The sequence below is a fragment of the Dasypus novemcinctus genome, chromosome 15, assembly GCF_030445035.2.
Source record: "Dasypus novemcinctus isolate mDasNov1 chromosome 15, mDasNov1.1.hap2, whole genome shotgun sequence".
NCBI lineage: Eukaryota > Metazoa > Chordata > Mammalia > Cingulata > Dasypodidae > Dasypus > Dasypus novemcinctus.
This window is the reverse complement of record NC_080687.1, coordinates 50893023-50908766: the sequence shown is the minus strand read 5'-3', so window position 1 is coordinate 50908766 and position 15744 is coordinate 50893023. Positions and strand designations below refer to the sequence as shown.

The window sequence follows — 15744 nt, the reverse complement described above, 5'->3', positions numbered from 1 at the left end:
GCCAAGTCCGTTTCCCTTAATATAGTCTTGAATCAGAAGACAAGCATGTTGAGATAACTTACTGACAATTTTTTTTTCCCATTTCAGTCTATTATGCCAAACAATAGTATAATATGGGGAGAGAAAAAGCAAAATATTCTGGGTTAGCTAAAACTTGGATATATTTGCTTTCAATTCATAGAAATTCAAAATGATATTATGTTAAGACAATTCTATCAATGACTGCAAAGAAATGATAAAATCTTTTTGTTTTAATCAATGATGACTTTGAGGCATAGTACTTACTATAAATATTTAAAAGGCCAATGAATATTTCTTATCGCAAATCAGGGAATGTGTATATATATTAAAATAACATATTTAAATACACATGTTATGTGTATCCATATATATCTACATATATGTATACAGACATAATATGGACACAAAATATCTCATAAAATCAACATTAAATTCAGTGCAAATATATTTATTTGGCCAAATATAGCTAAGCACTAGAGAAATATATGTAATTATTTGAACACAATGTTATATATATTTTTAATTGCTTTCTAATTGCAATTAATTTATCTTCATATTGATGTTTGATTAATAATGTTTAAGTACAATGAACTATTTCAAACATCTTATAATGTTAAATAAAAGACTGAATGTGAAGATCCATTAAATACTTCTCCTAAAAGTTAGTGATGATTTTATGAAAATAATATTTAAATCATTTATCACAGTGGCATATATATATATATGCACATAAGCTTTCTTAGATAGTTATATATATTTGCATATGGTAAAATGTTGGGTTTTTTGATAGGGGATAAGGTAGTAAAATGACTATTATTAATAAAATTTATTTTATTATTTTCTATATTATTTTATTGCACTATATGATTTGGTATGGGAAAGCACCCTGATGGATTAAATTAACTATTTTCAACTCATGGTCTTTTCATTTTTACTTTTGCAAAGTGTATTTTATTTCTACTAAGAGGTAGTGGACTGTTGCAATTAAGAGTGTAGATACTGGAGCCCTACAACAGCTCATGTAAAACATAGGATATGACACCTTTTAGATCAGCAAACTTTGTGCCTCATTTTCATTCTCTGCAAAATGGAAACAGTCACAATTTGAATTCAGAGCTTTATTATGGGAATAAAATCACTTCCCCATATAAGGTCCCTAAAAGTATTACTGACATAAAAATAAGAGTTAAAAATGTATTAGTTATTATTATTACTGATAATAGAAGTCTCATGTACAAATATCATCTAGCGATCCACATTGCAAAGATTAATGTTTGAATGCAGTGAAAATGAAAAAGTAAAATGTTGACAACACTGCATAAAACCAAAGTAAAAACTGAGGACACATCTCTGCGGCATTTTTAAATGACGCAAGGCACACTTCATTTCTATAGATAGCTAAGGCCTACAGGCAGAGTTTTGTATTCAAATTAACATTTTTTGATCTAACACAGTGCAATTAATAATCTACAGAAGAGTTATAAAATGTCCTACCACAAGTTCTTCCAAACACATCCACTGGCATGGTAGAAGCTGGAATATTTCAATACTACACAGAAATGAAAGCACAATCATCACAGTCTGAAGAAAAAGTAGAAATTTCCTCGACTGTTAGTTTATAATAAGCAGAGGAAATTTTTCTAAGCAAAATAGTTGATATCCAAAAGACTGTAATGATATTATAGAGCATGTTTCACAGATTTCAAAAATAAATGTGACTGCCAAACTTACTCAACTCTCTTCACAACTATTCATGAGGTTCTGCTGCAGTAGTTTCCTCCTATTGTTTATCAGTATTTGCTTGAATGCACACTATCACTTGTATTTTGGACAACTCTAATTACCGGAGAGTTAGTCCATTTTTTTTTTTTAACTTTCATTTTTGTGAACCTGCCAGTTAGTACAGAATGTCCTTTTACAGTGTCATAAGGTGTGACAGTATCTCTATTAAATAAAAGTCTTAGTTTCCTTGAATTCCAAGGTCAATATTTGATATGGAAAATTAATAGAATTAAACATAAACTGAAACTTATTGTTCATGTGTAATGTAAGATAGACCAGAATCAGGTTTGTTGTTGTTGCCAAAGGACTTAAGACATTTAACTGACTCTAACTATACTATTAGCCAAGAAGTAAACACATTGAATGCAATCATGGAATTGTAGCTTGCAATTGAAGGGCCCCTATATTTTTCAGTGACCAGAGAAATTTCAGACTACACACTTAATAAGTTACATTTTAAGGAATATATTAGTAAATTGAAGCATTTATATGAAAGAACAACAAGCATGGTGATAAAAATATATGAACCATGTGAAAGGGATAATATTGGCATTTTACCAGGTAAAGGGGACTGTGGGAGTGAATAAGAAAAAAGAAAAAATGAAATGATCCTCCTTAAATTATGTAATGAACTAACATAGAAGATAAACGAAGTTCACTTCTTGAAAATGTACAAGCAAATTTATTTATTGTATGTGTTATTAAGCGACAAAAGTACTTCTGAAAGAAACTCTTTATTCCCTTTTTGGAAAATACTATGACCCAGATGGGTAAAATAAGTAGTTCAAGGTCATATAACTGGGATAGAATTTGAATCCATTTTGGTCTCACCCTGAGACCTTTCACTGTAATCTCAGTATCACACCTTCATGGTTTTGTAGAGAAAAATGTTTGACTTGAGTAGAAACTAAACTTGATGTTCTTGGACTCCCTTTATATATTATGTAAGTTCATAAGTATAGTTATTGAATTGAGTTTTCAGTGATTGAGAGACATCTTAAAGAAGGAAACTTTTTAACTGATTGATATGAGTAAGAAAGAGTATATTGGTTGAAACACTAAAATACAATAGCAGGTGTGAGACAGCTTTCAAAAGTCGATACCCCAAGGTTCTTTAGTACTTTGGTGGGTACACAGTTTTTATTGAATTTTGCACAAAAATATTAGCTTCTGAAGAACTAGTCAAATGAGATGTGGTGGTTGAATTTATGATATTGTAAGAATCTACTCTAGCTCTTGAAATGGGAGAAAGAATAGGTAAATAAGTCCTACTTCTTCAAAGGCAGATGAGGCATGAAAGACAATGGCTTCAGAAAATGGCAGAATATATAGGTTCACAAGTGCTTGCAGGTGGAGACTGATTAACATATCCTGATAACCACCAAGTATATTCTTAATTATTTTGCATGCCACTGGCTGCTGAATCCCAGTGTGGAAGACAGAATAAAGTTGTGACTATTTGTACGGAATAAGGAAGGGGTGTTGTATAAGCCCCAATATTCTTAATGACGGTGTATGAACATTGCTTCAAATAGGTTTTATTGATGCAGCTCTGTAGAACAAGGGAGCAGGCAGCTGAGAAAAAAATCCAGAAAGATAGGAAATATATATTACAAATGAAAGCCGAGCTTTTCATTTAAAAAACAAGCTTTATGTTATTAATTTTAATTAGGCACCTTGATCAAATTAATAAATTATTCATATTTATTCCTTGTGTGTGTTCATTAATAAACATTGAAAGTTTGTACTTGGATGAAGAACCATAACTGGAAAACTTTACCAGTCTCTAAAACATAGAAATTGCTCAATAAAAAATTTTTAAACTGAGTAGAGTCTAAACAAGCATATGGAGTCTCCAGACTTCCCAAATATCAAAGATTTCTATTTCTATTTATAACTCTAAGTTTAATACATGATGAGAAGCTAAAAATAAACACATTCAGAATAAAAGTGTTTGATATGTGTGATGAAAGAGAGCAGTGTTTGCTAAGTTGAACAATGCAGTAGTTGTACCAATCAAATTGAATTTGTATCCCCTTCAAAAAAATATTACTTTTTTTGATCATTGTGATATGAATCATGATAAGCAGGACTTTTCCAAGACAGGGAAATCTAAACTCATCACTGCTGTGTGTGTGATTCAGGGCAATTTAATTTTCCAAGTCTCATTGTCTTTAATAGGCAAAATGGGGTAACAGTATAACTTTCAGGTTTGATATGACGACTAAATTAAATATGTGCAAAGGCCAGCCAATGGATATAGGTGCCTGGTAGGCACACACTAAAGTTTAGTTACCTTTATCTTCAATGTAAACTAATGCAGGCCTTAAAAACAATCACAGCTAAGAAGAGTTCTGATAAGCTAAGCTTGCTATTTTTTGTTTACACCAAAAACTCTTGTAGCTTCAGGTAATTCAATGACATTAAACTTTATCTTTTGACAATTTTCTATCTTATACATTATTTTCCTCAGACATGCAGGAATGCATTGCAGTAATGACAGCCAAATATTAAATAAAAACTAAAATGGATTATGTTTGTAAATAAAGAAACAATATTTAAATTCTATGTAATTTTTAAAAATCCATTAATTTATATACCTGTTTTTCTAGGATCCAGATGATATATTCATCGAGAAAATGTTATTTTAACTTCCAAGCATTATTGTGGAGTTGAGGGTTGATTTATGCAGTGGTGTTAAAATCATGGGAAAAAAAATCTGATATCATAGAATCCATATGTAAAATTAAATTGCATAAAATATTTTAAATAATATAAATTGATGAGAACTGTTTGTTTTTTGTTTACTCTGTTAATATTTGAATCTATTAAGTATAAAAGAAATTAAATTCTTATATATGTTATTTAAAAAATATAAACAGGTATTGATACATAGAAATTCATTACTCTAAATTAAAAACAAATAAGTACGTAATGATTTCCTGTCTGTTACATGTATACACCGACTAATCCACAAATGCTTAGGCATCAGTCAAGCTGTATGAAAAAATGTGCTAATAAATTGTTCTGAATAATTAAGAACTATGTAAACTATGACGGTTAAGTAAAAAAAATCTGAATCCTCTTTCAATAAAAGTTTGAAAATCTGAGTGCTGTACTATAAAACAGAAGTAAAATAAGCACACTGGCAAGACACATCTTTCCTGATTCATAGGGCCAGTGAATGGTCATGGTTATGACAGGAAATCTGGTAAAGACCACTGCCTGAAAGTGAAAAGAAACAAAACACAACAGTAGCAACCTCAGCAACAAACATGGTTCCACTTTTGGCCTGTACCTCTTATTAGTGGCATGATGAGGCAAAACTCTTAAGTTCTTTATTTTTAAAATGAGAAAGGCAGAATAAATTCTAGAGATTTCTGATTTTCTAACTCAAGACACTCAGGATACTCACAAATATGTCTTTGAATGAATTATGGCAAACACCATTTAAACTTACCTGCTTCTAGAAGCAAGGCTCTTCCGATCTTTCACGTTACCTACCTTATTCTCACATGTAACTTACGCATTATGAATAATACATAGGTAGGAATTGGGAACTTGGACGTTGGGTTTGCTCACACTACCAAAGAACGGGGTAGATCTTAAGAACCACTGACTAATTGTGACGACATCACTGATAACTCCATGAAGTTCACATTGAGGGAAACAAAATGATTCTTGAAGTAGCAACTCTTCAATAACTTTATAAATCCAAATATGATAAAATGATAATTAAATGCTCAAAGATTTTAAACAACAAGTAATTAAAAATACCTTCCTTACTCTCAGAGAATCTAGGAAATAAAACCTAGCAAATACGAACTTTTTGTAGAAGGTCTGAAAAAAATGTACTATATTTTAAAAGCTTAAACTTAAAATCTTCTCAATTAAAAATACATGATGTGGGGTGCAGGTGTAGATCAGACATTGAGTGCCTGCCTTCTACTTATGAGGTCACCGGTTCAGTCCCCACTACCTCCTAAAAAAAAATATACAATGAGGGTGTGTGTGTGTGCAATTTGTTGTTTTTAATTGTTTCCATTCTTTATTTACTAATCTTCTGAAAGACATTTATTAATAGAAGGGCGTTTGTCTATTTGATTATGCTTTTAAACAACTAGAAAAAATTCTACACCTATATAAATATATCTTCCATATATAATAGATATATAATAAATAGGAATTGATCTTTAAAAACCAGTTCTGTAAAACACATAACGGTGGTTCTTTTCATGGAAGGGTTATTACTTTCATGTAAGAAAGTTACTAAACAACATAATTTAATTATAATGATTGTTTTATAATTCAATAGTAAACAATTATATATATATTTTCAAACTTGACACATTGCTATGATTATAAATCTCAGGGAATATTTGAGCAAATATATGTATTTCAGGATGGGTGAAACCAAAACAGCAAAAAGGAATATTGTACTTTACATCACTTCCCTTCTTCATTGTCGAGGTCATTCTTGATGTGACTGCCCAGATATAGGACCACTCTTCCTGAGAAAGACTTGTAATTATTCCCTTAGTCTAAGAAAAACTCACCCCTTTATGATACACCATTTTCTCAAGAAGCAAACTCTAGCAAATCATGTCTGTAACAAAAGAATATTCTATAGGGAAAAGAAATGGAGAAGAATCTTCAAATTCACTGCCAACCATTCCACAATTACCAGAATTTCCAAACTTCTTTTCCTGAACAGTGAGCATTTTTATTCACAGATAACTTTCTTTTCACAAAGACAACCATTTTCTATGATAATTTTATAGAAAATTATTTATATTTGGAAATTTGGTGAGCCCTCTTTGGATATTTATTTGTATGAGTTTGCTTATAGTCAGAAAATCAGCTTACTTTCAAAGAATTCTGCAAATTATAGTATTCTTCTTCTTTTAAAAATTTTTATTATGCACCTATTAGTTATCATAGAAGAACAAATCATGTACAATAAATCATATGTACATTGAGACTCTATGTCTATCTATCATCTATCTCCCATTTATTAGTTCTCCAAATATATATAATATAAGGGGGGTATAAACCTTTTAAGAACTGCATTTATATGGCAATGAAAAACTCATATAACTTTCTTCAATCCTGGATCAAAGCCTAAGCCTTTTCAAATAACTGGGTCAAACCATTGAGGCAGTTTAAAGATAGATTAGATGATGCTTCAGTTTAATATAAGGGCAGCAAAGAAAGCCTTTCTCATCTCAGTGACATAAAAGACTGATTTAAAAGAGAGCTACCACGATTGATACCACCCTTTCTTTTATAAATAGAAAGTTTAACATAACATTATGGGGATCAAAATAGTATATCTGATGAATACTTTTATAAAGTTAACAATAAGTATTTTTGTGGTAATTTAGTGAAATTTTGGTTTGTTAAATAAAGATTAAAGCAACGTATTTCTGATAGGTTGACTTAAAATTAAAGTGGTTTGATCCAGTATGATTATTTACTATTATCACCATATTAGAAAAATTCAAAACTCAGACATGAATCTTGAGTGACTATGCAATGCACAAAGTATTACTTTTCTTAAATAAAAAATAAGTGAAATTAAAAGTCTTTTGTTGAAGAATGATCAGGTACATGGACTATAGCTGAGGATATTGAAATTTCTTTGTTAGTGGGAAGGAGAAGTGCTAGGAAATGAAGGTAAGATAACCAAAGTTCTGAGCTATAAAGACAGGGCATGAGATTCATTAAGATTTAAGACTTAAAGAACACCACTAACTTTTTCAACTCTCAGATACTTCTAACAGGGAAATATATCACATAAGAAAAAGTATATCAAGAATAAAATATTTAAGCCTTTAAAATCCCTTGCTCCCTGGAAACCCTAATGACTTCTGGGTCATTATAAATTAGATCTAGACTATTACAGGCTTTTAGTCTTGGGATTGTACTTTAATTTTGGGGATATACCTACATGACTTCATAAAGACCTTTATTCCTTCATGATTAGAAGGTGAAGAATCAACATTATTACTTTAGGCAATTAACAATGAATAAAGATTAAAAATACATAAAATTCCCCCATCAAAGCAGAAGAATGTTTTTGAGGACATGTCTGTCTGTCTGCCAGCATGGATCCCTACCAATGGTTCTTCAGGCATGGGAATTTCTTAAATATACCTGATTATAATCAGAAAATATTGGCAGACACTCAACTAAGAGAAGTTCAATAACATGTCTTCTGCTATTGTTTTTTAAAAATCTTTATATTGTGATTTTGAAAATCTTGCTGTGAGTTGACTTGTCACTACTATGCTGGATATTTTTTACTGGATAAATATATATAGCATTCCATATGCACAGAGATTATCTCTTCATAATTGTTAATTAAAAAAGAATTCACACATTTGTCATTCGAAACCTTGCAAGGTAATGGAGTGATTTAATTTTTTACTGAATCAACTTATACATATTTCTTTTCTATTAATATATACATTGTTTAAAAAATAACCTAATGATATGATTGCATAATAAGCTCATAATTTGTCTTCATCCCGTGTAGCACAGGTCCCTGGCATTGTTATCAACACAATGGCTTCCCATTCACAATTTAAAAAGAAAGTATATTTTGCTAGTAGTACAGACAGTTGAATGTTGAGACCCAAAATATTTAATAGAATAGTTAATATCACAAAAATAATTTTAAGTGAATTAAAGAAAGTATTTCTTTATAGGGAATGTGTTTCTTTCCAAACTTGTGCATGATTCTTTGCGGCAATGAGGAAACAATACTTGATTACCTTGATGCATTTCACTTTGCCTTGTGAAAATCTGCTCTATGATTTATTCCATAATCAGGAAGAAGAAAAACCATTTCTATTTGCACTAAGTGAGGAAACTATTTGTTTGAAAGGGAGAACTAGTGGTCAGACTTTAAGTTTGGCTCCGTGTCAATCATACCCAGAAATTGAATGGCCTTTTTGCACACTGTGAACAAGATGCTTCTGTGTGCATGACAACAAACAGAAGCCTTGTTTTGCATGTGTATGTGTATTTTAATCCTGTCTTGATTGAATTACAGGTCAGACTAACTGAAGCAGACACATTTGAAAAGAGTTTTCATTTTAGTTTTATTGTAGTGATCCGTGTTTTTAATTTTCTTGAAAGGCACCCAAGAATAATTACTTTTGTGAACCAAAAATATACAAAACTGCACAGAATAAATAGTTCATAGAAATCTAGCTATACTTTCTCATAAAATAAAGCTACATTGTCCATTCTTGAGGCAACTTAAACTGCTTACCCTTAGAAGTGCCTTTTTGCTACTAATTTATGGCAACTGTCAGTATACATCAATAAAATATAAAATGTTTTTCTTATTTGTTTTACACTGGTGAATTACTTGCCACAGAAACTTATAATGGTCATCCAAATTTACAAAGGGTTAATATTATGAAAGAGACCAAACTTAATAGGTGTGCTAATTATATTTACAGTTGAATCTCAGTAGCATTTAAAAAATATCCCAAGAATAAGAATTAAACTTTGAGCACAAATAGCATATCTAAGTTCACAGCAGCATTGACAATAGGAATGCCCACACAAAATGTGCAGAAAAACCAAAACATTTGCTTATTTATTCCACTGGAACTATTAATAATTTTCTTTTGAATTTCAGAAACCATAGCAGTGACATTTGTTTAATTTTCAAATGTTCAAAGTTTAGGCTGACATATAGCATATATAACTATAGCCTTCTACTTTTTTCTTTACTGTTATTATTTATAATTTTCAACTTCCAGTTCCTTTTTCATTTATTGCATGAAAATCAGGTATATTTGATAGTGTATGTTTTTGTACTACATATACTGGCTATCTAAACAATATTTTCCCTATATATCATAACTATATATACAGGTGTATTTTAATGATGAAATCCAATTTTGTTTATCCATGGGTAAAAGAAATTTAAGAAAATTAGGATTGCTTAAATGTTCAACCCTTTTAGATGTGCAAGAGGACTTTTATGAAACACTTTTACATATATGGAGAAATATGACTTTAATCCTTGAATGATTTACATACAAGGATTCATTTCATTGGAGACAGAATAAATTGCCTGAAGATAATGCAATGGCTTCTACCAGTGATCCCTGAGTTTCTTTTTCTTCTTTTTTCTTCCCATAAGATTCCTGCTGTGCTTAAGTTCTGATGACACACTCGTGTAAGGCACTTATTTACAAGGTTTGGACTTTAGACAGAATCACAGCATTTCTGCAAAAGCCCTCAAACTCTGTCTATGTTTGTTGCTCCAGGACTTCTAAATAATCAGGTTCAGCATGTAAGTTGGCTTTGAGCTCAAAATACTCATTTTTAGTCTGTTCCACTAATACCTTCCTTGGCCTTGAGTACATTAGTGTCTCCATTAATTTTAACTCTTCATGGGCTCCAGGGTAATGCATATCCATATCTGGCTGGAGCTGAGAAATGTTTTTCCTTAGGTATTCTGTGATTCCCAGTTGCTGAAGTTGTCTTTCTTTCTCTAAAATGTTCCTATATAAGGAACTGGCATCTGGGAAGGGCAAAAATTCAGTTGGTTGGTCTGTGGTTTTGTACTTCATATTTGAGCCTGTGAGTGGTGAACGGTTTTCCTGTTCTAAAAGACTTCTTTGGAGATGTTTTGCATCACTTTCCTCTTTTTCATTTCTTTCTTCTTCTTCTTCTAAATGTTTTGGACCGAAGGATGGACTTCTATACACATGAACCATGGGGCTCACCGTATGCTGCTCATAGAGTGATGCAGTTGGTCTTTCAGTTGTGTGGTGAGTTGTTTTATGCCCATACATGCTATAATGAAGATGTACAGGGCTGTTTTCTCTCAGTTGCTCATCTGCTTGCCTCTTTTTGTATCTTCTCCTGCGGTGAAGAACAAGAACCACTATCCCTGCAGCACAGAACACAATAGTTATGAACACAATCAGTAGTCCTAATATTAAAACAGATAGTGGTACAGCATCGGTAAGAGATCGTAAAATGGTTTCAGCTGTATTTGCCGTGGTTGTAGGAGTTGTGACAATTATGTGACTAGGATGAGTTGGCAGGGATGGATTATTTAACAAACCTGGGCAAAGAAGTTCACTATTTAGTGTTCTTATTTCTTTTTTGTCTAGATGCCCTGGGGAGGTACAAAGGATGTCATCTGTCACTGTGTTCTTGCTTAATTTCTGTATCCATTGCTGCAATCCAACCAGGTCGCAGGAGCATTCCCAGGGATTATCCTCAAGCTCAATCTGGGTCAGTAAATCAAGGTCATCCAAGATGTTACTTACAGGTAGATGGGAAAACTGATTTGTTTTAAGATTTATCCTTGTTAGTGGTACCCCTGAAAAAATATGTGGTGGTAAAGCTTGTAGTAGATTGTTATTTAAATGGAGGACTTTGAGTTTAGGCATTGGGTTAAAGGTTCCTGGTAATATTTCTTTTAGAGCATTGTATTCAAGATATAAGTACTCAAGACTGTGGAGACCAAGAAACATGCCTCTACTTAATTTAGTCAGATGGTTACCATTTAGATAAAGCTTTTGTAATCTTGTTAGGTTCATAAATGATCCTTCTTCAAGAACTTCAATACGGTTATTTCCCAAGTGAAGCATTTCCAAAGTGAAATATTCCAATAGATCAGATTTCATTAGAGTATGAATAATATTCCCTGCTAGAATAAGTTTTCTAGGATTTTGTGGAGGAGGTTTTAGATCTGACAAACTTTCAATGTTGAGCTCTTGACAGTGTATCAGAAGTCCTGATGGGGATAGCACTTTGCAGTTACAAGGAATAGGGCAGTAGGGTTCTGGAAGTTGAGTGAATGGCTTTGTAATGTAAGGTATCAAAACTGGTGCTTTGGTGGGTGGTTTTATAAGAGATATAGTCTTGGTTAATATGCGACTATCACTTATTGATGATGTAACTGCCAAGTGTAATGATCCTGAAGGATCTTCATGCTCTTCATACACTAGTGGAATGGGACAAATAGATTCCTTTTTTAGTCGGCTTAGTATGCTTCCTTTGAAAAATTGAGGGCTGTTGCATATAACATCACCAATTATAGACTGTGGAGGCATGTTTTCCAACCAAATTTTTAGCTGCAATATGTCACAATTGCAAGCCCACTTATTGTCCTCCAACTGGAGATCCGTTATTCGGCCAATATGTTCTAAGAACCCAACATATGGCAATGTTTGCAACTGATTTCCCCGAAGATCTAGATGGGTTAAAGGAACAAATCGAAATATGTTCGAAGGAAGACTCTCAATAGCATTGTCATTTAAAATTAACACTTTAAGTCGGTTGAGCTTGCTAAAGGCACTTGGTTCGATCACTGTAATAAAATTGTTATCTGCTTGAAGGAATTCCAAGTTTTCCAATCCATGAAAGGTATCCTCTTTAAGGATTTCTAAAGAATTGTGATTGATATGAAGTTGTTTAAGAAGGCTAAGGCCATTAAATGCACCACTCTCAATATCTGCAATGTTGTTATATCCAAGGTGTATCAGGGTAGCATTGGTAAGCCCAGAAAAGTCATTTGTGTGAAGCATTGTTAAGCCATTCTTTAGTAAACTGAGGTGGAAAGGTCGTGCTGGTGGAACACTTAATTGGGATAACCTCTTGATACCTTTTTCTTCACAATTAATAATCATTGTGCCATCTTTTTCCTCACAATTGCAAAGAGATTCACAAGAACCTCTGGTTGAGGAGGGTAGAGATTGGGACTGTAAAGATATACAAGCAAGGAGAGCTGAATATAAGAGATGAATCCACAGCTTCATGTTGTCATGTGATGAAATCTGATTCTGTAAAATAAAATGTGACAGCAAAGGACTTTAGTGGGCAGGAGCAGGGAGGAGATGAATCTGATTTTTCAGAATTATAGGTTTCCCTTTAAAAAGTAAAAATAAATTCATTATTAGATGAAAATATGAATATTTGCTGAATATATTTTTTCTTTTCTTATTTTTAATACTAGAATGGACATGGCTTAGATTAATTGTAACTTGTATCATAGTCAAAATTAAAAAAATAGGTCAAGGAGAATATAAAATATATTATTTGTGCTCACATCTGGCAAATAAACTGCATTTTAATAGAGGAGAGAAGCACTGTGTAAATGGGCCAATGATAATTTGGTATGTTACAAAAATGTACAATTGTGAGTACCCTGATTCTCTTATTTTAAATCTCAGAATAAATGAATTTAAGGCTTGGGGATTACAGCATTAGACAAACTGTAGGTATTCTCCAGAAGCATAGAGAATACTAGGCTATGGAAAAATGATAGAAAGAACACATGCATGTCTGTATGTGTGTATGTATGAATTTCATTTGTATGTTTATATTTTAAGTGGATGTCACAGGATAATGTTTAATAACAATGCCACTGTGTTAATGTGCTTTAATTTTGGCTAAAGATTATTAATTCCATTGTTTATTAAAAAGCTTGGGTAAGAAGGGCCTTTGAACATGTAATAAAGAACACTATAATAAGATTTCTATTTTGATTATTTTATCTAGGACAGTTTTTATAAGCAAAAATTGTCAGAGATACATGCTTTAGTATCCATTCAAATTTCACCTAAGTCACACTGTATTTTGAATCTCAAGAATATAGAATATTTCCTGTTACTCTATAATTCTAGCAAGTCATTATCATAAAACTTAAGAAGGAAAATTAATCTTTAACACACTTTTCAGTCTATTATAAAACATAAGCAATGTCTCATATAAACTTCCAGCAAATGACTTCCTATTGCAGTTTTGAAACAGGCTTTAGGGCACTGAATGTGATCTCATAATTAAGCAGTAGATCTTTATTATAAGCCTTAAAGCCACAAACAATGAACTCTGAAACAAACTGCAGCATATTAAGATATTTTAGAGTAACTCTAATTCGGTAAATAAAACTTGATAGCTCAGAGTGATGACATCACATCTTCCAACTTTTTAAAAATTTAAAACTTATGCAGCTAAAAAAGCAGTTTAAAAATTCTAAAAAACTTTGCAATGACAGCAGTGACAGTAAATATATAAATAACTAATGGTATCTAATCTTATTTCCTACACTTAAGTATAATACGTTAACTTTATATAAACTGAATTTAAAGATAAGTTAACACCATATCTTATGACTATTAAACTTTTTGAAATGGTAACCACTTTCCTTATCTGGACTAAATGTGGACGGAAACTATTAACCTAGTTAAAATTCACAGTCAGACAAAACATTCCAGAACCCAATCAATAATCTCAATCAATATCTTTAAAATAAACTTTCATTTCATGACAATACATTTTTTATTGAAAACATGTATTATACAAAGTTTCTGAAAGACACAAGACACTATAGTGCCTCTCTCTATAGTGCAGGAAAAGTTAGCAGATGTAACATTTTCATAGGGAAAGAGTTTGATTTTAAACAGCTGAGTGTTGTGCTTAGACACAAGCAGTTTATAGTTGGAGTCTTCAACTTGTAGATTAGTTTCCACAAACACTAAAGTACTTCTCCATAGATTGCCAAAAAAATTATAATTCATTAATTCATGTCACCAGGCATAGCACCTTGAGAAAATAGTCAAAAATTTCCAGATGATTAACTCTCACTATTTTTTTAATCTTATGCATTTTATGTTCTTCAAAATATCTCAGAGTACAGTTCATTATCTTTTTAGAAATACACATAAATTTGAGGAATGGTACCATATTGACAATATCTGGTAAAATTTTAAAAACATCAAAAATCTCCACCTGTATTTTTCAGAAACTACATATTGACAAGTTTAAAACAAATAAAAGTAGCATAACATATTCAAAGAATCCTTAAAAAGTCTGCTTATGTTTGAAATTCAGCAGTGGTGTCTGGAAGTTATCTTTCCTTCAGAAAGTCCACATTGATATTGTTTCCAATATCAAACTGCATGCTATAAAAGAAATATAGTGGCATATTCTTATATCTGTTCTTCTCTATAGACAGCTGTTGGACTAAATGTCTGCTGCTCAGAGAAAACAGGCATCTGCTCCGGAATAATAGTGCCAGTGAGCAAGAATGAAATTAGATATCCCTTAAGGCAAGCTATTAAAAAAGAGAGCAAACATATAAATCCCAATCACTTTAGGATAATGCAAAAATAGTTATAAGAAAAACCTGGAAACATTGGTTTTACCTGTACAGCAAAGATTCTTCTTGACGTTATCTGTAATGCACAGCTGGAAGAGATGTTCAAAGTAATTCAGTTTCTTTATGAAAAAAGAAAACACCAATCACCGTGTACTTTCTTCTCAAATGTCACTTTTTGCCAAGTCCCATGGCTTCATAAAGTTAAAACCTCTGACTAAAGACAAAATGCTGAGCATTTCATTGAAAATATTTCAAGCAGAGTGCATACTAGATCATCCTGAAGCAGTTGTCCTTTTTCTCCCTCAATTAAAATTCACGGCATACTTCACAGCTATGCCGACTTTTCTGCATATAGTTAACCATTTGCAAGCTGCTGAATGCAGTAAATAAACAAGGTGTTTAACAGAGCTGGGATTGATCACTCTTGCTTTCTTAGGTTTCAGATCCAAGCTTCAGCAGTGTTCTCTTTCCTCCCTTTCTAGTCTTTCTTGTTAGCTCAGTGTGTTATTAGTCAGATTGCCAAGGGCTGGGAAGTAGGCGTAAATAAAGAGTCTTCTTGGCTTTTGACTCAGCCTTTAAGCTCTTCCCCATCAGAGTGCTTTAATCTGCCAGTGTCGTTTAACACAAGAGAGAGCTCCACCTTGGGACGGCTCAACTCCTCCTCTTTCTGCAAATGGTCTTTCCTTCCCTTTTAATACCAAAGAGTGCAAGTGAATTTTGATGGAAATAATTACACATCATTTTAGATGATGAATAATACATTTTGTTGTTAGAGCAAACTAAATAATACATTATGTTAA

The 15744-nt window shown here is 32.2% G+C and overlaps 1 protein-coding gene across 1 annotated transcript; it reads right to left on the bottom strand.

Moving 5' to 3' along the window:
* Nucleotides 1–8890: 8890 nt before the first annotated feature.
* SLITRK6 (SLIT and NTRK like family member 6) lies at nucleotides 8891–15541 on the bottom strand. The gene is made up of 2 exons (XM_004451624.3): nucleotides 14991–15541; nucleotides 8891–12626 (listed from the first exon to the last, which is right to left on the bottom strand). Exon 2 carries the CDS (start codon nucleotides 12600–12602, stop codon nucleotides 10077–10079), a length of 2526 nt encoding a protein of 841 aa, XP_004451681.2. The 5' UTR covers nucleotides 12603–12626; nucleotides 14991–15541; the 3' UTR covers nucleotides 8891–10076.
* Nucleotides 15542–15744: the final 203 nt, after the last annotated feature.

Coding starts and splice junctions, on each gene's coding strand:
- SLITRK6 (XM_004451624.3), bottom strand. CDS start 12,602: ATGAAGCTGTGGATTCATCTCTTATATTCAGCTCTCCTTGCTTGTATA.